Genomic DNA, 23,721 nt, shown 5'->3' with positions numbered 1-23,721 from the left:
TACTTTATATCATCCAGTGGTTTTGTACTTTGAATTATACACTTTATTGTTAGCATTTGGGCTGCTGCCATCTGGAAGCTTCTATATTAGAATGAGAGGGTGGAGTGCTAAGTCATCAGCTAAATCAGCTAATGCCAGCAAACTTGGTTAGCAAGGAATTCATAAACCATTTATGTGCCTTAGCAGTGCACAGGCACATATACAGTCTTTGCTTTGATGCTAAGTATCAGACTGATAAAATACTATAATTTTACTTATTAAAACTGAAGCATAAACCTGTTTAGATGGTCTGTACCAAGCAGCACATTGTTTGTTTCTTTTAAGATGTTTTGTTAAAATGGTACAAAAGGCATCAACAGCATAAACACGGTCTGTAGGTCCAGTTTAGTGACTGTTGTTAGTGGATGTGAAAGACATACAGGAAGTAGGATGCTAGCCATAAATGTAGTATAAATGCCACATTTTAAACAAAAACACTTTTTTCAAGTCTAGTCAAGTGGCTTTGTTATTTCAAGCATGTGCAGTTGTACCATACACAGTGAAACGAGACAGCGTTTCTTCAAGACCATGCTGCTACACATAACAGACAATCAAGGCAGGACTACATAAAGTGCAAAGTGTGCAAAAATTGCAAATAACCAGTGCAACACCAGACAGAACAGAATGATACAGACACAGAATAAAGAAATAGAAAAGTGCAAAAATCACAGTGGGTTGTGCAAAAGACAGAAACGTTGTGCAAAAGGTAACATGATGTTTAAAGGTGTGTTTGTATGACATTGTGCAGATAAGTGCTTGAGGTGTTTTAGTGTGGATGCATGCAACAATCTGTGACCATGCCTTTCTTTGTCCATGGTTGGCCCACTTACCCGTGTATTTCTCTGCTTACATGTTTGTTGTCCCTTCCGTTTGGTTACCTTGTATTTAGAGATAAGTGTAAGTGCTGGGTTAGACAAAGAAAGTAGAAGGTGAAAGTTTTCAGAATTGTGCGGTGAGCAAAACAGTTACTTTAGTGTTTCACAGCAGAGTAATGTTGTGTAGCATCTTATTGGCACACACAATGATCATGTTTCCTTGTTTTTTTAGTGCTTGAATTCTGGAAGTTAGCTTTAGATTTAATTAAAAGTTGTTATTTAATCATCAAAATCATATGTTAGAGAAGAGAAATGGAGCTAAATATATTCTTCCCATGATTGTTTTCATTTTAGCATATAACAAATTTTAACCTGGACTTGCTCAGTGTAAAAGGTGCACTGCAGGCATAAATTATAAATGATAGCACTATTGTGTCCATAGTGTATTTGACTGAGGTGCACACACACACTGGCTATCACTGGTGTTGCTTTTATTCCCTGCACCAGCTGTAACTTCTCTCCAGTGAACTCGGTCTGATCTGTAATGAGAGGGTTTGAAATTTAAAACCCAGCATGAAACGAGCTGCAGGCAGTATTCTGCTGACTGTCTCAAACTGCCATATTCTTCAGTATTGAGTGACTTTTCTTTTCTGTCAACACCAACAGGACACTGAATCATTGTGTTTCCCAGCTAAATGTACCCCAGCTGGGAAACAACAGGATTACATGACCATTACTTATGTTATTTCAGTTAAACCATGTTATAGCTTTAAACAGCTCATTTCAATCTTGATTTTGGGAACAAAATATTCACAGAATAACATTAAAAAATGATATGTTGGCAGAAGAGTCGATTCTCAGGCAGAACACCTCTTGTATTTACATCAAAGGTTTCTCTGACCTCTCATCAAGTCAGTAATGCATGTATGCAAACAGCTAGCTGGTTCAAATTTAATACCTAACCAAGATGCAGCACTGTTGATACCCACATAATTATTAAACTCTACAAAATAGGTGATGCCCACCACAGTAAATACACTCCATTTGATGTTTGCTGATACTGGCTAAACATCACCTCTGCTGCAAGTTTGATTTTACAAATCTGATGTTTTGATGTTCCCTGGTATTGTAGTGTGATTGTTTACACTTGTCAAGCAGAAGGTTGCTGGTTTAATTCCAGACAGTGACAGAAATTTGCTTTGAAGTTGTGTCAGAGAGGCCATCTGGTGTCAAACATCTGGAGCTATGTGCTGTGGCGACCCCCAATAACAAGGGAGCAGCTAAAAGTAGTAGTGCCTGGCTGTTATTTACATTTGACCTGAGCCTTTGACCTGGGCATCAACAGTAGAACAAAGATCGCAGTCTTGTAAGAAACGCTACCTGACGAGTCTTTAAACTTCAGTGGAAGTTTTTTTTCCCCTCTCTCTAGTTTGGATCTTGGATGGGTGATGATGTTAAAGACTGGACTAAAGTCAAAGCTATAAGAGTACAGTCTGAGTGGAGTCACTAGTCTGCAATGCTTAGCATGATTTAATTCAGATGATGAAACACTATGTTCTCGACAGCAGGGGAGCTCGGAAACATAAATTAAAAGTGGAGCTTTCTTTTTATTTTTTCTTTCATTGGAAACAGTGAGTTTGTCAGAGACGTGCTGTTATTTTGGCGTAAAAATGTCACGTTGTCGGGGCGATAAAAACAGATTTAGAGTGCGGGGATGAATTTAAGTGCGTTGACTTAAGAAGTGTGTGTTGTTTTGGAGTATTGTAAAATTTAATGATTTCCTTTTGTTAAGATTAGAAGATTATATTCTCAGGGCTGTTCTTGATTAGGGAGTTCACATGAGACCCAATTCTATTTCTCTCTAACGCATATGCTCAAGTAAACGTATTCCTCTCATCAGATGTTGAACTGTTGCATTATTGAAAGACTCGCTGAATTCACTGTGGCGCTTCCCACTGACTTTTCAGGCTCCCCCTGAAGCCAGTGGAGCTCATGAGCCCTTTGACATGACTATTTTTTTTTGACCAAGAGAGAGATTGGTGTGTAGTGCATTAAATTACCTGTTATGTCTACTTTTGTACAAGCTTTAAAAATGCAATGTTTTCTGTGCCAAACACACTGTCCTGAATCATTTTCCCTTGCATACACTCCCACTGATCGTTTTTTACTGCACTGGCAGAAAGAAAGACACTTGTGGAGCAATTAATTCTCACTCTTTTATTCGCTGTGCTCATTTTAGTTGATAAAAAGCCTGTGGACTCCAAGAGAAGTGCAACTTCCAGCGTGTCTCTTTTTAAGGTACGGTATTTTGGTTTGCCATCTGTCTCACTTCATGCATTTGTCTGTTTGTATATATTTGCACTTGTTGTGGACACATAAATCTGTTTCTACTGCCTCGTTGTAAGGACCTGGCACCTTTTTAGGGAACAAACATCAAATCCATTCATGAAAATAAAAGGCTATGAGCTTTAGATGACAGATTAGAAATCAAGGTTAGGCAATCAGCTGTTCGTTTAGTGGTAGAACAGTTGCCGTATGTACTGCAATGTATGTGTATTTTTTTTTTTTTTTTTTTTTTGGGGGGGTGCGTTTGTCTTTGGTTTATCCCTTTCAGCCCCCTTGCTGATTTACTCACAGCAGCTTTCCAGTGCAGCTGGTGTGCACTCCAACTCCCCTCTGGAGGTTTGCACCATTAATAACAAATTGAGCCTTTCCATACAGCACAGAGATGTCCTGCACCTGGATGCATGCTTGGCCAAAGTCATGACTTCAGCTCACACAGGCAGTGGAATTGGTGGTGGAAAAATAAAAAGATGCACTCAAACAAAAATGTCGATAATGTCCTCAATCCTATGGGAGAGTTTCACATGTGTTCTTAAAATGAACTGAGTGTTGGTCTTTCCCAGGCTGCTAAGGTTTCAGAAGTGGTTAGGTTTCATGATGTTTGATGTAAATAGCTGTTCTAACTGGGCCTGCAAACTAGGGATGGTGCCAAGACTGGCCAAGTGAACCCAGATGGCAGCAAGTTGCTTGAACCAAAAAATTGCTGGGAAAGTAGCCTCTCTTTGGGAGCCCAACTGAAAATCACAGTACACCCCCACCCCCACCTCCATCCATTCTTCTGACCTAGATCTGTTATTTTAAGATGCCTCACTCGACTGTCAGCAGCAGTGACAGATGCCCATTTTCTGTCTTCACGTTTCCCTTATCACTCATTTCTCCTCCTGTTGAAAAAAGCAGGTGAGTCAGTGTCTCCATCAGAAGAGACAGAGTAGGAGTGAGGTTACAGCATGTCTTCCAGCTCGGATGGAAGCAATAAAAGAGAGATTCAGCTCATTTATACTTAGAATTTCCTGACTGAATTTCCTGAATGTATAAAAATCTGTTCTGCAGAAGGCAGCACATCCTCCCCGGTGGAAAAATGTGTTCCTTCTTTGTAATCAGTGAGCATCGCCTAGGTTGTAAGGAGCCTCTAATTCTCTAATTCGATGGAGTTTAATTTCCTCACTGCTGGAGATCCACTTATCTTCACCAGGTTACCTCAGGGCTCAGTAAAGTGTTTACTGACAAAGGTCCCACACAGCTGCAGGTTTTAAAGAAAAAACAAATCTGGCGATTAGACAGAAATATAAAGGAAGACATGTAAATCCTTTCACTTTTGCTTTCTTGGCAAGTTTGATGAGTAAATTGATGCTATTATGTTACAACACAACATATACAACCTGTTAGTTTACGAGCTTGGGTGAAGAGTTACCATAGTTCAGTCTAAAGGTAGTCATACTTTCTTAATGCTGTTTTATTAGCATTTAAAATAAGCACACGAGCAGAATTGGAAACAACACAAACAAGAAACCTGCCTCAGCGGTTCCCTTGCATTAACATGAAAAATATAGCCCAGCTAATTCCTTTCTTTTTAATTCTCACACTGCACGTACACAGGGTGGATGAATATGTCATACCTGCTCTTTGACATCACATACTTCCTTTTATCTTTTTTTTCCTGGAACACCCTGTTTGCGTTGCAGGGGTTAACTGCTTTTCTCAAATAGAGGGAGGTGGAGCCACATTCATTTATTTACTTCCTATATCAAGAAATCCTTTACAGCTGCCGTAGGACTTCAGAAGTATGTGTTTAAAAACTTAAACCTAGCCTTTAAGATACTACTCCCTCCATTTTTTCTTTACCTGTAGGAGGTGGAGGGGATGGAAGATGGAAGCAGCGGCCGACAAGTTGATGTTAAAGGAAAGCATCAGGTAATCGACAGTGAGGAAAAGGAAACCTCTACGAGGTAAGCAATTCCAGCCAGGTCGAACGCTTTTATTAGATGAACGATATTAACCGTTTAAATGCTGTAGTGTCTTTCTTGTGGGCTGTGATACATTATACAGCACAACATTAATAGTTAGATATACCTTGAAACACGGTGACATGCAGGACGAGCAGACTGAATGGAGCACAGAGGTAATTACAGGCTGTCTAATGTTGTAAACAGCTGCAGAGATAAACCAGATAAACCTGCAGGGCTTGCCTTTAATACTGCTCTGTCTTGCACGCACGCACGCTCGTGCACATGCATCAACACACAAGCACTCAGGTGTCAGTGGTAGCCACAGTGATTCAAACCAGATTGAAGTTAATAGCTGCTGCAGTGAGAGCCACACTGTACTTAGCACTGTAACCACTGTGTGGACAGTTTAAGGTATAACTGAAACCATTCCTGGCCCTTCTGGTCCATGTGGAGTTTGAATGAATCCCACAAACTGTTCTCAGCTTCTCCCCAAGTCAGGAATTGTTTCAGTGTGTATGTATGTGCATTACCATTTCCAACTAAACCTCATCACTGCCTGCAACATGTATAGTGAATAATGGTTAGATTCTTATTTACACCTGCAACATGTCTTCTGTATGTAATCTCATATCTTCTGTATACATTATACTCATACATGCACATATTAAACATGGCTGAAGTTTCAAAGACATCAGACTACTGTTTCAAGAGCTTCTTAAGTTATAAATTAATAAAATACAAACAGTGAGAGTATCATCAGCTCCTTTTTATTACTGTGGATTCACCATGTAAGCTGTCACATTGGCAGCCTTATGTTATAGTAAGCTTAAAGTCATATCAGTGTTGCCAGTTTAATCCAGCAAATTTATATAATGTTTAATTTTGTTCTAAGATCTTTGTGATTTCTGTCTTTTTTTTTTCTGATATATTATAGGCTCCATAAACCTGATCCAGGCAAAGTCATGGAAGAGAAGGAGTCTGCAGACGAACCTTCATGGAAACAGCAACATGAGGACACTGCCACTACAGAGGAAAAGGTCAGCTTACCAAAATGAAAAATAATGCACTCATAAAACTGTGAAGGTATATAAAAATAAGAAGTGATTCTCATGAGTCGATAGGCAAACCTATAAAAGTGAAATTCTGTGAATTCTTTTCTGGGTTGTGTGTTTTGTGGTCAGGTCTCCATACCCCGGATATGTAAAATAAAGATAATTTTTAAAGTAAAAGGACCACTTTTCAGCCGTGTCTTTCTTGGCTCTAAAGAATCCAAAAGAACCGGATTTAATAATATCCTATTTCTAGACATCTGCAATTTCTAGTTCCAAAACTCTTTGCTTGGTTTTGTTTTTTCCTGGTCTGGTTTAGTTTAGTTTAGTTTAGTTTGTTTTTGTAAACTTGATTTATAAATCCCTCATCTGGACAAAATATTATAACGTGACCCAAACTGATTCTCGAAAGTAATCAGATGAAGTACACACACATACTTCTTCGTGTAAATGCCCACACACGTATCGAACTCTGGAGTTCATTAAAGGAGACCACCGAATTAGCACTGGACTTTAATCTTACACCCAGCTGGCTTTGCAGTCTTACTTCTTTGTGGGTCTCTTCCTAAATCAGCACCCTCTCATCACCTTTGACCTCTTAGCGTCTGCTGTCACAGCTGCTTTTGCTAAGTTATAGCATATTAAAGACATGATCATGCCTCCTCTTTTTGCAGGGAAGAAATTCATGGTCTGGCCTTGGAATTTCTAATATTTTCAAAAAGCTTTGCTTTCTGACACCAGTTTCTCTATCGGAATCTTTTCCTTATATTGCAAAAGACAAAAAACTCTTTCAGATTTGTTGACAATATCCGTATTTGATATGTTGACATTCTTAGAGGGGGGGGGGAGTGAGGCTAAGTCATCGTCATATTTAATGTGACTCACTAACCTTAACGTGGGAGTAGGTCACTGAAAGCAGTGAGTAAGCACTTGAATCTGTCTTTGTGTTGATTGTATTAGGTTGTACAAATATGGAGAAGAGAGGGAGAAAGAAAAATAGATTTTCACTATAAATGCCGAAAAACTGAGAAAGCTGTTAGATTTAAAAGTTGTATTTCTTTTCATATTATAATGGCTGCTAATAAAAATAAATTAAAAAATACCCTTCTGTGTTGTTTCCCCTCTACAGTCTTCCAGTCTCCACTCTGACAGAGCTCTCCCACTCAGCAGAAACAGAGACACCTCTCCCCCTCCCAGTCCTCCCTGCCAGTCTGCCGCTGTGCTGAAGCGCCAAGACTCGGGGCCTCAAGGCATCAAGGGAATCCTAAAGAAAAGCCGCTCTACTAGTGTGGAGTCAGACCACAGCGACGGCTCCATGCCTGACCGTTTTCCAGCACAACAAAGTAGTGTCACCCTAAGCCACCCTCAGAGTGAAGACAACGAGGAGGAGGTGGAGGTAGAAGAAGAAGAAGAAGAAGAGCGGGAAGAGGTGGAGCAGCAGGAGGAGGAGGAAGAAGAGATGGAAGAAGAGGTTAATGGGGAAAATGGCAAAGAGGATGAGTCATTAACAGATGAGTTCCCAGACGGAGGGTGCATCAGTATCAACAGATATCAGAGGGGGAGCAGCAGCAGTAGCGGTGGAGGGAGCTATGAGGAGATGCGGAGTCCCTCCCCTGATGAGAGCCTGGAGAAGTCCTCCACAATGTCAGAAGATGTCGAGGAGCTCGAGAGCAGTTTGGATGGAAGTCAGAGCTCGTCATTCAAACAGAGGTCAGCATGTGGAGAAACATGATTGAGACAAAAAAATCAATATCATGCATAAGATGGAAATTTAAACTTCTTTAAAATTACTGAAAGGTTCAGACTTTTAAAGAGAAGCAAAAAGGATTCATGTGTCTTGTTTTCTTTTTAGATTGGCTGAGCTTGGTAGAGAAGGTGAGAAGGACACACCGAAGAAGGCGAGGCCATCTCAGGTGCTCCAGACGTCACTGGCTGACCGCTTCAACCAGCTCCAAGATGCTGAAGGTGCCTGGAAGAAAAAGGTGAGTTTTTACTTACTGAACAAATATGTGATTGCTGGTCGCAAACTTGTTCACTTTGTAAAATTGCACCTCTACAAAACTTTATATTGGTCATTTTTGCTGGAGGCTATTGTGTTGGCAGGGTTGCAGGGCTTTTTCTTCACTGGGAAAAGGGTGGTAATGAGCAAAAACAGCCATATGTTGCAGATTACCATCAGTTTTGTGTAAAGGCAAAGAAAAGACTTGGCTGCGGACACATGTATTCCTTTGCTGAATCAGCTTGTTTGCCTGAATTGCTGCCAAAGAGGTGTGAGGTCAGGAGGGCTTGGCGGTGCAGCGGATATAGGAGTGGCGATGCTAAAGCCAGAGATCCAGGGCTTAGCTAGCCTGCCAGAGAGAATGAAGGACACACCTTTTACCCCTTGTAAAAATAAAATCCTACACCATGACCAAACACCTGCAAGCCTTCCAAGCTTATGCTTCCTTCCTTTGTTGGCTTTTGCACTCTCCTTTCTTCTTCACTTCTCTAAGTTAAAACAATAATTTCCTCCACAGGGTTAGCTTTTTTGTTCTTAACAGACTTTCATTTCTCAGAAATATATATAAACATCCAGATCATACGGTTTTGCACAGGTCAGTGTAAACGGTCTAGTAGATACATGCTAAAGCAACTGTCGTACTTGGCAGTGATGCAAGTTTATGCAGGTTTCTACACGCTCTTCTTTTCTACAAAAACATGACCACCCACACAAAGCAAGTATTCAAGTGGAAACACAAGACTACACCATACAAAAACCAGTCCACTGAAAGTGCTTGTACTGGATGATACTGCACAAGTGAAAAAAATCCAGTGTGTTCTGCATGGACATCCCCAAAACGGTTAAATGGACTCTTAAGATTGAAATGATGTCATATTTCTTTATATATTTTTATTTTTTATTTTTGGCTGGGTGTCTGTCAAGATCAGTGTTTTTTTTCTCGGGGGATTACTGGTTTGGGTTCATCCAAATATGAGCTAACGTTAGAACAAATCCAGGTCTGGAAAAAGCCACTTTATGAGTGAGTGCAAGCAGCCAAAATTTGAGCAAATCCCCAAATACTGAAGCATGATGTCATTTCATATTTGTGTGGTCTTTATTCGTTCTGATAAATCCATGCTAAAGCCATAAAAAAAATTTTTTAGTGTATTTCCAGTGATGGCACAAAAACTGCATCCTCAACACTCGCACGCATGAACGGGTGCCAAGCTGGTGTCTGAAATGTCTCTGGATCGCTTCCTTTACTTCTGTCTGAGGCTTGTGAATTGGAACCTACTGTTTATTGTGGCTGCTACTGTAGAGGTCTGGGAAACCAACTTATGTCACGGATGCAGCTAATACAGGGTTTGACTAAATTACCGGCATTAGTGTCATGTCTGCATTAGCCATGGGGCATTTACTCCCATGTGGAACATGTCTCTCTCATGTGGAAAGGTCATCGGTTTTCATTAGAGCCAGACAAATATTACCAACTGATATTGGCCTATTGCTGATATATCTACGCTGGGGTATGAGTTGTCTGAAATGTAGCAGATGCACAAGCAGTTGTCAGACACTTCATTAGTTGTACCTTGCCTGTACTGGGTTGGACGCACTTTTTGCCTTCAGAACTGCGTTAATTCTTCTTGGGATTGATTCAAGAAGATGCTTCAAAATTCCTCTGGGATTTTCATCCTTGGCATCACATATTTGCTGCAAGTTCATTGCATCCATGATGCAAATCTCATGTTACACTACATCCCTAAGGTACTCTATCAGTTTGTGATCTGTTGACTTCATACCATTGATCCACCCTGAACCTTTGAGCCAGGATGGATTCATGTTTCCATGGTTTTTACACCGTATTCTGACCCTACCATCCGAATGTCACAGTAGAAATTGAAACTCATGAGACTAAGCATCTAGTGTCCAGTATTGGTGAGTCCCTCTGAATGTAGCCTCAGTTTCCTTTTCTTCACTAACAGATGCCAACAGCAGAGAACCCCACCCAGTATGGTTTTCTGCTGCTGTAGCCCATCTGTTTCAAGGTGTGATGTGTTGTATGTTTAGAGATGCGCTTCTGCATCCTATAACGTGGTAATTTTTGAAACTATCAGCTTAGACCAGTCGGACCATTCACCTCTGACCTCTGACATAAACAAAGCATTTTCACACAGAGAACTGCCACTAACTGGATATTTTCTCCTTTTCATGTCATTCCCTGAGCCTTGAGATGACTGTTTGGGAAAATCACAGCAAATCCCTGTCTGGCACCAACAACCATGCTTTGTCCAGATTCACTTAAATCACCTTTCTTCCCCTTTCTGATACTCAGTTTAAACTTGCACACGTCATCTTAAGCATGTATGCATATATAAATGAATTGAGTTGCTGCCATGTGATTGGCTGGTTATTTACATGAACAAGCAGTTGAACATATGCATCTAATAAAGTGTCTAGTGATTCAATTTCAGACAGAGGAAAGCTTTGAGTAAATGGACATGTGCGTTCACATAGTTTGTCCAAAGAATCCTGTCTAATAGATCTGTTTTTTCTCACAGCCTCAAAAATCCAGAATCAGTCAGACTCGAGTTTTCATGTTAAACACTTTCTCTTATCTTATACGCTGCCAAGTTATTTCAGATGTTTTTACTCTTCGGTTACTATGTGGAAGACCAGAAAATGTAACACGCATGGTACAGGCCATGATCGGCTCCAGATGTTTCCTGTTAAGCCTGCTAAGCTGATCTGTACACAGTGGTGCTGTAAAGTGATGCTTTGTTGTAAATTTAATTTAAAGAGGGTCTATTGTGCCTGTTAGTCATAAATTGCAATGAGTGATGGCTACACGTTTCGAGCTAATGGTTAATAACATAAGAAACCAAGCTGTTTTAGGTGTCCTTTACAAAAACATACTGACTCTTGAAGATTGTTTAAAATTGTTTGCTGTATAATCCTTGAAGGCTTGCTAAGTTTTTGGGTTTCATGTTTCAGAGATGACTTAACAAAGAACAGTCTGGCATCCCTCCACAAGCTAACACACTGACAGTGCAGGCCCCACACAGAAACTTAAGTGCATTAACTAGTCATTAGACTTATGTGTGTTGTTCCCAGAAAGTCTATTAGAGAGTCTATTAGCGATCGACAGAGACTCATATGTGCTGTCTCTTAATGCAGCTTTTAAAACAGTCTCAGCTTCACCCACTTTATGCTATAAAAATAATCCTTGTCTTTACTGTTGCCCTTCTTCTTTTCTAATTCTTCTTTTGTTATATTTTTCCTTTCTTCTTCTCCTCTTATATTTTCCCTCCCTTAGTTTCCTCTGTCTTGCTGTGTTCCTATGGCCTCTGTCCTCACATGCAGACTCTTCCCCTTTCTTTGACTTTGGCATCTTTTCCCCACCCCTTCAGGTGAGTGTGCGTGTGTTTGTGTGTGCGTGCACACATACATACAATGCATGGACTTAACTGCTTAACATTCGCTCGTATTTCTCAACTTGTGTCCCGGACAGCCTCTCGCCCTCACAGAGTCCCACTGAGAACTCAGAGCTGTCGACACACTTTCTTTCGCTACATGAATGCGGTCTGCTGAACTACAGGTGGTTGATATCTGTGTTAGTGGTTCGCCCAAAAAGCTGCCCACACTGTACGGTAAAGCGGGGGTGGAAAAGTGGTTTCCTGTGGGGCTTTGAGGTCTTTTCCTCTCCTCCACTCTCTCCGGGGTCCTGTCAGGCCAAGGTATTTCCCTTTTCTGATTGACTCCAGAGGAGCGTGCTAGCTTGAAGGGCTATCGCAATGTGCAAGTGTGTGAGAGTTGTTCCAAGACTTTGTGATTAGGGAGATATTGTTTGTATTATAGCAGGCATGAAATATAATATGGAAGGGGTTGAAGTTGTAGTTTTTGACTGCAAGAAGCAGACTTTACTTAGTCCTGTAGTCCAAAAGTGTGTTATTGGTATGCAGAAATGTTTATTCGGGCTTTCTGGCTCTTGAAGTGATTTTAAGAAAAACACAGAACACCTTGTAGAGTAACTCTCACCCTTTAGTGTGTGAGATGAGCAAAAGAGCAGGAATGTTTTAGAGGGATTTGTCTGTTAGAGTAGAAAAGCTCTTTATTAGCCTATCCAGGTGTCTGTGCATTCCAGCATGGTTCAGTCTTAATTCTTTGAGCTTTTGTCTCATGTAAGGCAAATATTTGAGCACATATGGCAGCACATTCGATATGAAAGCACAAAATAAAGTTCAGGTTGAAATGGCGAGACGCGGAAGGAGAGAGAGAACGTGCGATTTGATTTGGTGGATAATTGTTTGAGCATGTCAGCATGCTTTTTTTTTCCCCCTTCGTTTTTCCATTTTCTCATACACAGTAAAAAAAGCACATTTATTATATTTCAGTGTGCTAAATATAGCAGAGGCCAAAGATATGTTTTATCTCTAATATTGTTAAATATGAGACTGGATGTGCTCTATAGATGTGCGATTTATTGGCTGATCAAAAATGATTTTTCTTGATTCACAAAAGGATTATTTTTTCCTACTAAGTGATGTCTGAAGGTAATGAGATAATGCCCGATGGATTGTTCTTGGAGTGTGCTGATCTGACCTTGGGTCTCCAACTTTGTGCCTGTTGGAGCATCAACAAAAGTCTGTTATCTCATATGAAACACTGAACAGGACCTCGCTGTCTTAATCTACATGGGAGAGAAGCTGTAAATCCAAGTATTTAAAAAGAAAATGGAGGATTAACTGGATGACTGCACTTTGTTGATCTCTGATTTCTGTTTTATGTTACCTAAAAACATAATTGTCTCCTAACTGACTGGCTTGACGTGGTGCTTGAGTGTAAACCTGCCCTCACAGAGATTTGTGTCTGCATACGTTTTCTTTTAACTGTACTTAGCAATTTGCAACAACAACTGTAGAGAGACCTAATGGTACATTTATGGTACATAATAAAGTTTAAATTGCTATTAGACGTTTACTCATGGATGCCTTGAAGGATGATATGAGTTGGTGTGATTGAGGATGCGAGGGATAGGAACAGATGGAGGAAGATGATCTGCTTTGGCGAAACATCTGGAAGAAGAAGATGGTAGTTTTTTCAAATTGTTTTGCCAAATGATTTCGTGTCACTTCAGTGTTAGAAAAATAATGAAAACAACAATAAACTGCACCGACAGCTTGTTTTGAACCTCTGTTAATCCCAAATTTAGCTAAATATGTTTTTCTCTTTAAAGCTGCCTCTAGCATCTGTAAGAGTTTAAGGTTTCTGAGCTTACAGTAAAAATGAGGCGATGAGTTATAGAGTAAGAGTCAACAGATCACACAGATCGTTACTCATCTGCCGAGAACATTCCAGCTGTTTGGTGTGGGGAATCCCAAACATTAGCTTTCATCCTGCGCTGCTTAAATGCTGTACGTACAGCTTGCATGCATAAATGAATGAAAAATCTAATCGTGTAGACCTTTTTTATGACCTTTCATGCTTGGTTAGCAGTTAATTCTGTTTTTTGTTTTTTTTGTTTTTTTAAATCTGTGCAGTCACTGACTAAGCTGTGTGTAATCAACTGCAAAAACTAAGGCACACATTGCGCACGGTGTGACTTACTAATTAGACAGCAATGGGAAAAGTGTGACAGAAACAACCTAAATATTTCAGACTGGAAAATCATTAATTACCGCAACACAGTTCCTGGGCTGTAGGGAGGCCAGTAAACTACTGCCGATTCCCTTTTAATGGTCGAGTTCAGGTGCAAAAATGGCAGCAGGAGTAAATCACAGAAGAAACGGTGTGCTGAATAATGGGTGAGAGATGGATTTGAAAAAGAAAAAAAGGTCTTGGTTTTTGTTGCCAGTATTAAATTTTCCTAACTCGCTGACAGAGTAATATTTGCCTGTATGAGTGTTTCACTCTCCTTCCTTCACCCTCATCAGAGTCTCTGTTTTCCTGATGCAACACTTTTTTCTCTCTCATAGTTACTGCACCAAGTTTTCATGTGTGTCTGCTCTTGTGTACACAGTTTATCAGAGTGTAAGCCTTAACAGATTTGCATTCAAACACACACACAAACAAACACAAAGCTGAAAGTGTTTGAATGTTTCAACAGAAATCCAACGTAGATGTGGAGCCCAAAATGTCGCTGGCAGACAGGATGAAAATTCTCAAGGAGAAGGAGGAGCAGTGGAAATGCAAAGGCAAAGGAGCGGCCAACGACTCAAACCAGTTCACTGTGGCTGGACGCATGGCCAAGAAAGGTGAGACTATACTCTGGGCTTTAGTTGGCCTGAATAAGCTCATTGTTTTCCACTGACAACAATCCTAATAACTGCAGCCCTTATAACATTATACACAGAAATCCAACCCTCCCAACAGACGCAGACGACCTATATTTGATTACACAAAGCGTACTACTTTGAATAGGACGTTTCCAAGCCGTCGGGTTGAATGCACTCGTTGTAAAGTAGATACAAATATCTCTGTAGTCCAGACAGTCACAAAAAACCAAACATTTGAATTTAAAGACCAAAAAAGAAACAAACAAATAACCAATACTGAAACGTTTTATTTTTTTTGCAAGGTCTCGTGTCAGGAGTAGAAGAGTCACCCATTCGAGCTCTGAAGAAGGCTAATGCAACACCCGTCAAACCTCTTGAAGGTCTGTAAATCTTTCTAATACCTCACTGAAAGGTCTTTTAAAAGTATATTCATGATTAAATATGGCTCAAACTGCCACTTAATTACAGATGAAAAAGATAGTTGGAAAATCCACTGAAAAGTAAATGAGTTTTTCTCTGCTGTACAGAAATCTCCACTCGATCTGATGTCAAGGTGGAAGGAGATAAACGGCTCGACAAGCTGGAGTCCTTCCTAGACAAGCTCCACAATAAAGGTACACTTTCTCTGCTTCTGATTATTGTACACAGTATTGAATTTGATGATGTATTGCACAATCGTATAGTACACGATTATACCGAGTCGGTAAAAATGTGTCATTCCAAAGTTAAAATCTAGAGCTGTAGTTAAACCCACTGAAATAAAGCTGAAAGTCTGCATTTCAATCACATCTTGAATGTTTGATTTAAAATCCACTGCTGATCGTTTGCTGAGGCAAAACTACAAAAATTGTGTCTTTGCCAAAAAACAAACAAACCTGATTTTGACCACTTCAACATGTGGAGGCAACATACAGGAACATATTTTTAAGCATTTAAGAATCACGCAGAGCAACTGCCAACACAAATGTTTGGGCCACCATGTGGATTAGTGGAAACGATGAGATTGGCAGAACATTTGTTTTTCAGATTAAATTAAGATTTTGGAGCTTTTTTTTTACTTTAAGGAATTTAAACAAAAAAAAAAAAAGCAAAAATAAATGAATGCACAAGTAAAATTGCAGAATTGTTATTTTTCCTTCTATTCATCTATTTTTTGCCCTGTTTATTATTTTTTTAAGTAAATTTTTATCCCTGTGCAGTTTAGTAAGCTCTTCTCTGTTTCATCCTATTAATATAATACACACTAATTTAATAACATTAAAAAAAGTTGACTTTCAATTAGTGTAAGCATTTGAGCTATAGACATCACAGGACATCCATCACCACATGTGACCTTTGACCTGTAAAATGCCAGAAATGTTATGCACAAAAAGTCTTTGTAGCACTTCCTTTTCCATCTTTTCTTCTTGCCGATGTTATGGCTTGTGGGCGCAGGCTTGAGCAAAAGCAAGACATCCACCATCGAGGTGACAGCAGAGATGGAGAAAGAAGTGATGAAGCTGGACGACGAAGAGACGTTCGGCAACTTCTACAGATCCGTCTCGCCCTCAGCAATCCAGGACACCGGCGTGGTGGTGACTGAGGAAGACCTAAGCCAGATCCCGACTGAGTCGCCAAAGTAAGTTTGTAATAAACATAAATGGGTTTTTTGTCCTTTTTTTTTAGTATTATAATATTTTTAAGTCTTAAACTTTGTCATCAGGCTCACTTCAGCAGTAGCAGAGCACAAGCGAGCGGTGCGACCAGCCAGAAGGAACCAAGGCTCCAGGAACCCTCTGCGAGCTTTAGCTGCCCGCAATGACATCAGGCAGGTCTACACCGAGCAGAGGCTTAACGTAGCCACCGTGGAGACCAAGAGGATCCAAGTGGAGAGGAGTAAGTGCTCAAACTTTCCTACTGTAGCAGTGCTTACAGTATATTCTCACCCAAGATAGCCAGAAAGTCTTGGATAGCTTTAAAGGAGCACAAAAAGGGTTATTTCTAAAAAAGAAAAAAATCACATTAAAGTCAGTGAATTATTTTATACAGGAAATATGTCTGGAGAGTGAATTTCTTGTTTATGTCGTGAATCAGCCGTAACGTAAACACACTGTATGTAAGAAGAAAATATGAAAATGATGTTCAGGTAAAGCTGTGGGGCTGTTGCCAGCCGGTTATTGTATCATATTAGTGTGATGTTTGCTTGAACAAGTATTCTACTCTGCTGACTGACCACAGTGACGTCTTCACAGTTTACAAAAGAGGAAGTGAGCACCACAGCTACGTGTGCTGTGTGCTAGTATAGCTCACATGAAAGAAATAATTAAAGTGTGTCTCGTCTCTTTGTTTATGAAGAATTAGAAAAAGGAACAGAAAATCATCAAAACCTCAAAACAGTTTAATATTTCAAGAGCTGATGTGTAACTGAGTCCCTGTTCTTGTTTTCTCACCTGTCCAGTGGCAAAACACTCGAACCTGGCTGACGTTGCCTTGGCCGGTCTGGCCAGCAAGGAAAACTTTCGCAAGGTGAACCTGCGAAGTGTGAAGTCCACTGATGTTGTGACCAATAACAGTGCAGTTCCTTTCAATAAGCTCATGCTTATCCGCATCAAAGGTGAGGAAACACGAGGGGATTAACTCTTTCTATGATTACGTGTTGAATATTGAAGCGATCAAAGGTTCAGTAAAATGTTTCTTGTTTCATTTCTTAAAAATATTTGGTAAATCAACTTCTTTTTTTCCACAGTTTAAATCCCTTTAATGTTTCAAATAAGTAAAAGGTCTTTTTTTGTTACTTTGTGAAGGCCGGCGGCACGTCCAGGTTCGGTTGGTGGAGCCCACAGCTCAGTCTCTAAACAGTGGTGACTGCTTTCTTCTGATAACACCAAAGCACTGCTACATGTGGAGTGGAGAGTTCGCCAATGTCATTGAGAAAGCAAAGGTAGTGAACCTCACACACTGAATCAGCACCCTAATGACCACATTTGAAAAAACAAAGAGATTCAGAGCAGATAATGTTGTGCATTGACGGGCTGTTTCCATCATGAACTGCAGGATCAAGTTTGATGTTTGATATATTCAGAGTTGAAACAAACGGATTATAAAAGGCTTTAACTATACCTACCAAAGGGACACTGTCCCGTGGGAGGTGATCTCTGCTGCTCTCGTGTTTATTGCATTGTGTAATGTATGAAAGCTTGTTTCTGCCACTGAAATCAAAAAAGCTTGTCAGACGTTCATGTTATGTGAACTTTTTCAGTTATTATATGTCAGTATCTTCACGTGAAAAATGAGTTTAACAAATTTGTCTCTGAAGATCCTGAGGTCTCAACCAAAAATCTTAAAATCCATGAAACCAAAATAAGGTCTCTGACATAAAGACGTCTTTACACTGTTTGATCTGTGACTCAAACAATCATCACACCAAAGAGATGCAACAGAGAACCACTTTGGTTTTAGGAGTTCAACCTAAAACATGTTTGTTTCCAAATGTAAAATATTGAACATAAAAACATAAAATATATAAACAGGGATACGTTGAACCCTCAAACATATACAGGTAAGTAGACAATGGTGTCAGTGTTTATATCAGCTGAATTTCATCAGTAGATCAAAGGCTGTGCCTGAGCTGGAGAGCTGACACTACAGGGTGACGGATTCTTGTGGTTAGAGAATTGCTGAATTAATAAGACACCGGCTGAGACAGGTTCAGATGATTCCTCCACCTCTATTTCATCATTTCTTTTCTCACTACTGGGAATACTTGATTTGGTTGGGTGAGGGCCCTGTCTGAGTAGGGCCTGCAGAATGTGGGACAGCCACAAGTGTTGCCTGTGCTATTCTCACACAAGTTAGCATAGTGTAACTGCTTTGTGTTCTCATTTTCACAAAGTCCGATCACTACAGATGGATTAAATGAGCTAATATGTGTCTGCTCTTACACATTTAGAAAAAAATGTGACTGCTGTGTATTTGCTGTAACGTGTGCTTTGTGTGGACAGGCGTCGGAGATGGCGGCGTTCGTTCAGGCTAAGAGGGACCTCGGCTGTAAGGCCCCTCAGGTGACGGTGCTGGAGGAGGGCATCAACACTGAGAGCAGATGGGCCAAAGAGTTCTGGACCCTGCTGGGTGGAAAGACCAAATACAGAGGTACGTGCACACATTTTCATAAGTAAACACCAACACAGTCTCTGACATCTGTATCTCTAATAATACTGACTAGTACCAGTAGATATTCTGTCAAACTCTCCTTAGAGCACTTCTCTTATCCTCTTAAAGGATTATCTGTCTAACCACTGAGCCCCCACTCCACCACACACATGTGCTTACCCTGTTTTTGATTGTAGGGGCGGGAGAGCCAGAGGAGGATGAGCTGTACGAGAGTGGCGTGGTGGACTCTAATGGCGTGTACAGACTCCAGGGAGACAAGCTGGTGCCTCACGAAGACGCCTGGGCCTCTATCCCAAGTGTGTCCTTGCTCGACTCTAAAGAGGTGATGTCACTCATATGTCTGGGAAGTTCTGATAAGTGGAATAGAAACTCAGTCCATTTCATTCTCCTACAAGCCTTAAGTCTTTAAAAGCTTACAGGAAGCTGAAGATCTTTAGGACACGTCCATAAAAGTCAAGACAGAGATTTCAGTAAACACTTAACCAACGTCTCTCTCTCCTCCTTCCTCTTGCTGCTGTTGTCTCACACCAGGTGTTGGTGTTTGATTTTGGCAGCGAAGTGTACGTGTGGCACGGGAAAGATGTGCCCTTGAGCGACAGAAAAGTGGCCGTCAAACTAGGCAAACAGCTCTACAGCGGCAGCTACGATTACAGCCACTGCAGAGTCAACCCGCTGGATGCTTCCTGCACAGACCAGAACACGCCTCAGTGAGTGTGACATGTTAATCCTGTATTCTGTCCTCTGTGGGGTGCTTTTTAAATGCATGATGTGGTCATCTCACATTTAAAGCAGCTATAAATGGTTTAAGAAGTTTGGAGCTTCAGCAGCACACGTAGTTTAAAGAACAGCTTTATTGTTTGGTTAAGTAATAAAGCTGTTCTTTAAACTGCATGCGCAGCTGGAGCTTCAACCTCTTCAGACTCTTGTTCTTCTCTATGCACTTTGGAAGTAGGTGAAGTTGTGCCAGAAACCTCTATTGTCTGTTCAAGCGGAGAGCTATGTTAGATTTTTAGTTATATTGCAGCCCCTAGTGGTCTCACTGTGCATGTACAGCCACACAGAGAAGACACTAAAAATACTAAAGGTAACTTTCATGTGTGTGACATGTAGGAAAGGGGAAGGTCGTCCGAGCTGGGCTCTGTTTGGTCGTTTGTCAGAGCACAATGAGACGTCCCTGTTCAGAGAGAAGTTCCTGGACTGGGCTGAGAGGAAGAAAGAGGAAGCGGCTCAAGCTGAGGAAGTTAAGGTAGAGGAGATTTGTTTTGTTTGTTTGGGTTTGTTTTTTTGTTTTTTTTTTAAAGTAACAAATTTAAAGCTAATTAAAAGTGTCCTGGTTTGCTCAGAGCCCAGTCCACTCCACTGTGCGCGCCCCACTTGACTTGGAGCTCCACCCATGTGACGCTAAAGATCTGCTGAACAATGAGCCAGAGCCGGTGAAGACCATTCTGGAGGGCATCAATGTCCAGCGGGGTCACGGCCTGGTGAGGACGGAGGATGGGAGGCAGGCAGAGTTAGCAACCGTGGCCGTAGAGGCGTGGCACATAAGAGAGCACGGAGAGGAGGAAGTGCCTGAGGAAAGCCTGGGCCAGCTGCACGAGGGCGACGCCTACATCATCCGCTGGAAGTACTCTGTCACCACGCTCGGTGAGTCACATTTTGGCACAGCCTCAGAATAAATAGTGGAAGAAGATGCGAGCAAAAATAATAATAATAAATTTGTGTGGCTTCACATGCTTACCATGTTGGCACACATTCATCAGAACAGCATGTGAAGAAAAGCTGACTGTTATGTCACTGAAAGCCTGAACCGAATAAGCAGAAGGTTTTCTGTGCTCTGTTCTTCCAGTGGGGAAGCGGCAGAAACCTGGGGAGCTGAGCGCTGGAGGTCCTGGGAGAGAGAGGGCTGCGTATTTTTTCTGGCAGGGCCGCCACTCCAGCGCCAGTGAGAAAGGAACCTCCGCTCTCATGACGGTGGAGCTCGGAAGCCACAGGGGGTCACAGGTGAGTCACAGATGCACCAAAAATAACCACAATAAGTGTTAGAATCACAATCCCTGCTTGTTGAAAGTAAATTTAGATCCAGCTTTGTTCACCTTTTTCTTTGCGGGTGGCTCTCCAGGTGTTGGTGACTCAGGGAAAAGAACCTCCTTGCTTCCTGCAGCTCTTCCAGGGAGGTCTGATCATCCATAAGGGCAGCAGAGAGAACAACACCAACAACACAGGTAACCAAAAAAATGTCATGTTGAAACTTTGACTTGTTGTAAAAGATTAAAGCCTCACAATACTTCATAAACCGAATGAATTATTTAGGTGGTTCTGGTAGAAAACATGAAAGCATGCCACGTCTGTTTCACCTCTGCAGAAGCCTGGAGGTTGTTTTGTGTCCGTGGTGAGGCAGAGTCAGAGGCCTTGCTGGTGGAGGTGGACTGCCAGCATAGCAGTCTGCGCTCTCGTGGCAGCCTGGTGTTGCTTAATGCTGAGAAAGGCCAGCTCTACTTGTGGCACGGCTGCAAAGCTCATGCAAGCGCCAAGCAGGTGGCCAAAAGAGCAGTGGACAAACTAACCCAGAGGTAAGGCACAGGATGTGTAAATGTATGAATGGATGTTTGGCTGCGGCTGCGGATCAACACGTGTCTGTGTCTTCAAGGCATCCGTCAGAGTTAGGCCTGAGCCTCAGCAGCAGCGTGAGAGTGGAGGAGGTGGAGGAAGGATCTGAACCTGCGGAGTTTGTGAAGGCTCTGGGTCTGAAAGACAAGAAGGCCTACGACTGTATGCTGGATGGTACGGCCCAACATGCGCTGCTTAGCAACTATCCAGGTGTTTAGCAGAATGTAGATATGTAGATAGAGAGATAGTGTGTGTGTGTGTGTGTGTGTGTGTGTGTGTGTGTGTGTGTGTGTGTGTGTGTGTGTGTGTGTGTGTGTGTGTGTGTTGCAGATCCAGGAAAGTACAACCACACACCGCGGCTCTTCAGCTTAAGTGCGAGCTCCGGGGTGTTTGAAGGGGAGGAGGTGCTGTATCCCGCCAGGGTAGCAGAAGGAGTCATGGCGATGCCTTTCCTGCAGGAGAACCTCTACGCAGCACAACAACCAGGTAACACAAGCTGCGAGCAATGTCGCATTTCAGTTATTTCTACATTTCAGTTCTTAAAGAAAGTTTAAAGTTAGCGAAGCAAGTTCAGGCTTATCTTCAGCAAACATCTACAGATATGAAGAAAGATGGAATCAAGAGGAACGCCTGCTTATGCCACATGCATCACAAATATTTTGCAACAGTTCAAACGCAACACAAAAGTTCAATGTAATCATGTTATGGCTTGCTATCTTATCACATCACTATTTCTTCTTCAGCCTTGTTTCTGCTCGACAACCGTATGGAGGTGTATCTGTGGCAGGGCTGGCAGCCTGAAGACACACAGTGCACCGGATCTGCGAAAATGCGCTGGGACAGCGAGAGGAAGTGCGCCATGGAAACTGTGCTGCAGTACTGCAAAGGTCAGAGGTCACACACAAGCATTTTGAACATTTTATTTAAAGTTTTGCAATATTCTTCACAAATACTTCATCATCATTTTTAAATATAAGAAAAGAAGAGAAATCAAAGAGAGAGGCCATAAAAATCTTCAGATCACAGATTTCACTTTAACAGTCGAGTCATGCAGGAATGATTTTCGTAGTAACGTGTTTGTCTGAGTAATGTTGTTCTTATGTAAAGTCTCTAATATTCTGTACTTAAATGTCCAGTCTCTTTTTTGGCTTATGTTTTCCTTCTGTTTTTCAATACAACATTGACCTACAGAGAAGAATCCTCGGCGCCCCCCTCTGGCCTATTTGATCCTAGCAGGCTGTGAACCCCTGACCTTCACCAACATCTTCCCATACTGGGAGAAGGACCCCAATATCGCTTCAAAGGTGGGTGATGGCTTGTCTTTTACTGCAGTCTGTCTTATGAAGTGTTGGTGTCAGGGAGCTGTCACAGCTTGAACTGGAGATTATTTTGTCCTAAGCATCGCAGCAAGAGTGCAGTGCTGTTTTCTATCCTTTTATTCAGGTGTTATGTTTGATTAAATGTGTTGCAAAAAGACAGAGTTTGAGCTTAAATGTGGAAAAAAATAGAAAGTAGAGTATTTCTGCCTCTGTGTTCGCAGGCTGGGCTCTCCAAAAAAGTGATCTTGGTGAAAGAGGCCCTGTCCAAGCTCAGTAAGCAGCAGTACTCCATCGAGGAGCTGACCAGGAAACCGCTGCCAGAGGGAGTGGACCCTCTGCGTCTGGAGGATTACCTCTCAGACCAGGACTTCAAGGTAGGACTCGCTCCGTGGCCATTAGAATTATTTGTTACATTTAAATTCAGTAAATAAAGAAAAATGTTATAAATGCCGACATTTATTTTTCCGCTCACTTTTAATGTTTTATAGAAACTTCTTGAGATGAGTCGCGTTGAGTTCAACGCTCTGCCAAACTGGAAGCAAAAGAATCTGAAGAAAAGCAAGGGTCTGTTTTAAAACCGCATCGTTTTCTTCACGCATCTGTTGGGTCTTTTTTATTTTTAACGTGTTTTATTAAAAACAAACAGGCCTCATTTTGTAGAAAGACTTAGGAAAAGCAAATGTACAATTTTGTTCAAATGTTGATCTATTTTTAAAAAACAGTGCCATTTTCCCCCTTTATCAGTGAAATATTCTAGCCTATGTGCAATTGCTAACCTTTTTTTTTTTTAACCCTTGTATGGTGTTCGGGTCTGTGAGACCCATGTTCAGTTTTTTTCAAAAGAAAAATTAAACAATTAATTATTTTTTTCACGTGTAAATGTGTTGTGTCTTTCCACTCACTCCACTTGATTATAACTGATTTATTTATAACATTTTATATAAAAGAAAAACGAGAAGCACATTAATTCATAAATGTGATCTAACAAAGGTAAAGGGAAAAAATTAACCATGTTTGCTGTTCATATGTCTTGTAATTGGGATGAAGTAAACATCTGTTGAGTAATTTAACATAAAATTGTTTGATAGTGTTAATTTGGAAAGCCAAAACTCTAGCGGGTCCACCAGACCCATGAACACTGGCTGAGTAACAAAAATACGAACACCACACAAGGGTTAATAGAAATGTTTTGTTTTACATT

The 23,721-nt window shown here is 41.1% G+C and overlaps 1 protein-coding gene across 4 annotated transcripts in view; it reads left to right on the top strand.

The window, feature by feature from the left end:
- The window catches only part of svild (supervillin d), a 46,372-nt gene extending 22,954 nt beyond the window's left edge, over positions 1-23,418 (top strand). For all 4 annotated transcript variants that reach the window (XM_085416423.1, XM_085416422.1, XM_085416424.1 and 1 more), the window contains 26 exons: positions 3,094-3,152; positions 5,046-5,143; positions 6,078-6,180; positions 7,322-7,902; positions 8,045-8,174; positions 14,277-14,424; positions 14,748-14,825; positions 14,973-15,059; positions 15,880-16,063; positions 16,148-16,320; positions 16,883-17,038; positions 17,229-17,365; positions 18,426-18,573; positions 18,771-18,916; positions 19,126-19,301; positions 19,705-19,840; positions 19,938-20,238; positions 20,441-20,595; positions 20,714-20,816; positions 20,957-21,164; positions 21,242-21,375; positions 21,532-21,687; positions 21,945-22,088; positions 22,393-22,505; positions 22,742-22,894; positions 23,009-23,418. In XM_085416423.1, coding sequence (XP_085272549.1) covers positions 3,094-3,152; positions 5,046-5,143; positions 6,078-6,180; positions 7,322-7,902; positions 8,045-8,174; positions 14,277-14,424; positions 14,748-14,825; positions 14,973-15,059; positions 15,880-16,063; positions 16,148-16,320; positions 16,883-17,038; positions 17,229-17,365; positions 18,426-18,573; positions 18,771-18,916; positions 19,126-19,301; positions 19,705-19,840; positions 19,938-20,238; positions 20,441-20,595; positions 20,714-20,816; positions 20,957-21,164; positions 21,242-21,375; positions 21,532-21,687; positions 21,945-22,088; positions 22,393-22,505; positions 22,742-22,894; positions 23,009-23,095 — 4,094 coding nt within the window. In that variant the 3' untranslated portion in view covers positions 23,096-23,418. The remainder of the gene's footprint in view (positions 1-3,093; positions 3,153-5,045; positions 5,144-6,077; positions 6,181-7,321; positions 7,903-8,044; positions 8,175-14,276; positions 14,425-14,747; positions 14,826-14,972; positions 15,060-15,879; positions 16,064-16,147; positions 16,321-16,882; positions 17,039-17,228; positions 17,366-18,425; positions 18,574-18,770; positions 18,917-19,125; positions 19,302-19,704; positions 19,841-19,937; positions 20,239-20,440; positions 20,596-20,713; positions 20,817-20,956; positions 21,165-21,241; positions 21,376-21,531; positions 21,688-21,944; positions 22,089-22,392; positions 22,506-22,741; positions 22,895-23,008) is intronic.
- The last annotated feature ends 303 nt before the right edge of the window (positions 23,419-23,721 follow it).

The sequence above is a fragment of the Rhamphochromis longiceps genome, linkage group LG8, assembly GCF_057381845.1.
Source record: "Rhamphochromis longiceps isolate RC_006_pf linkage group LG8, R_longiceps_female_GT1.1, whole genome shotgun sequence".
Taxonomy (NCBI): Eukaryota; Metazoa; Chordata; class Actinopteri; order Cichliformes; family Cichlidae; genus Rhamphochromis; species Rhamphochromis longiceps.
This window is presented reverse-complemented; position numbering and strand designations above follow the sequence as displayed.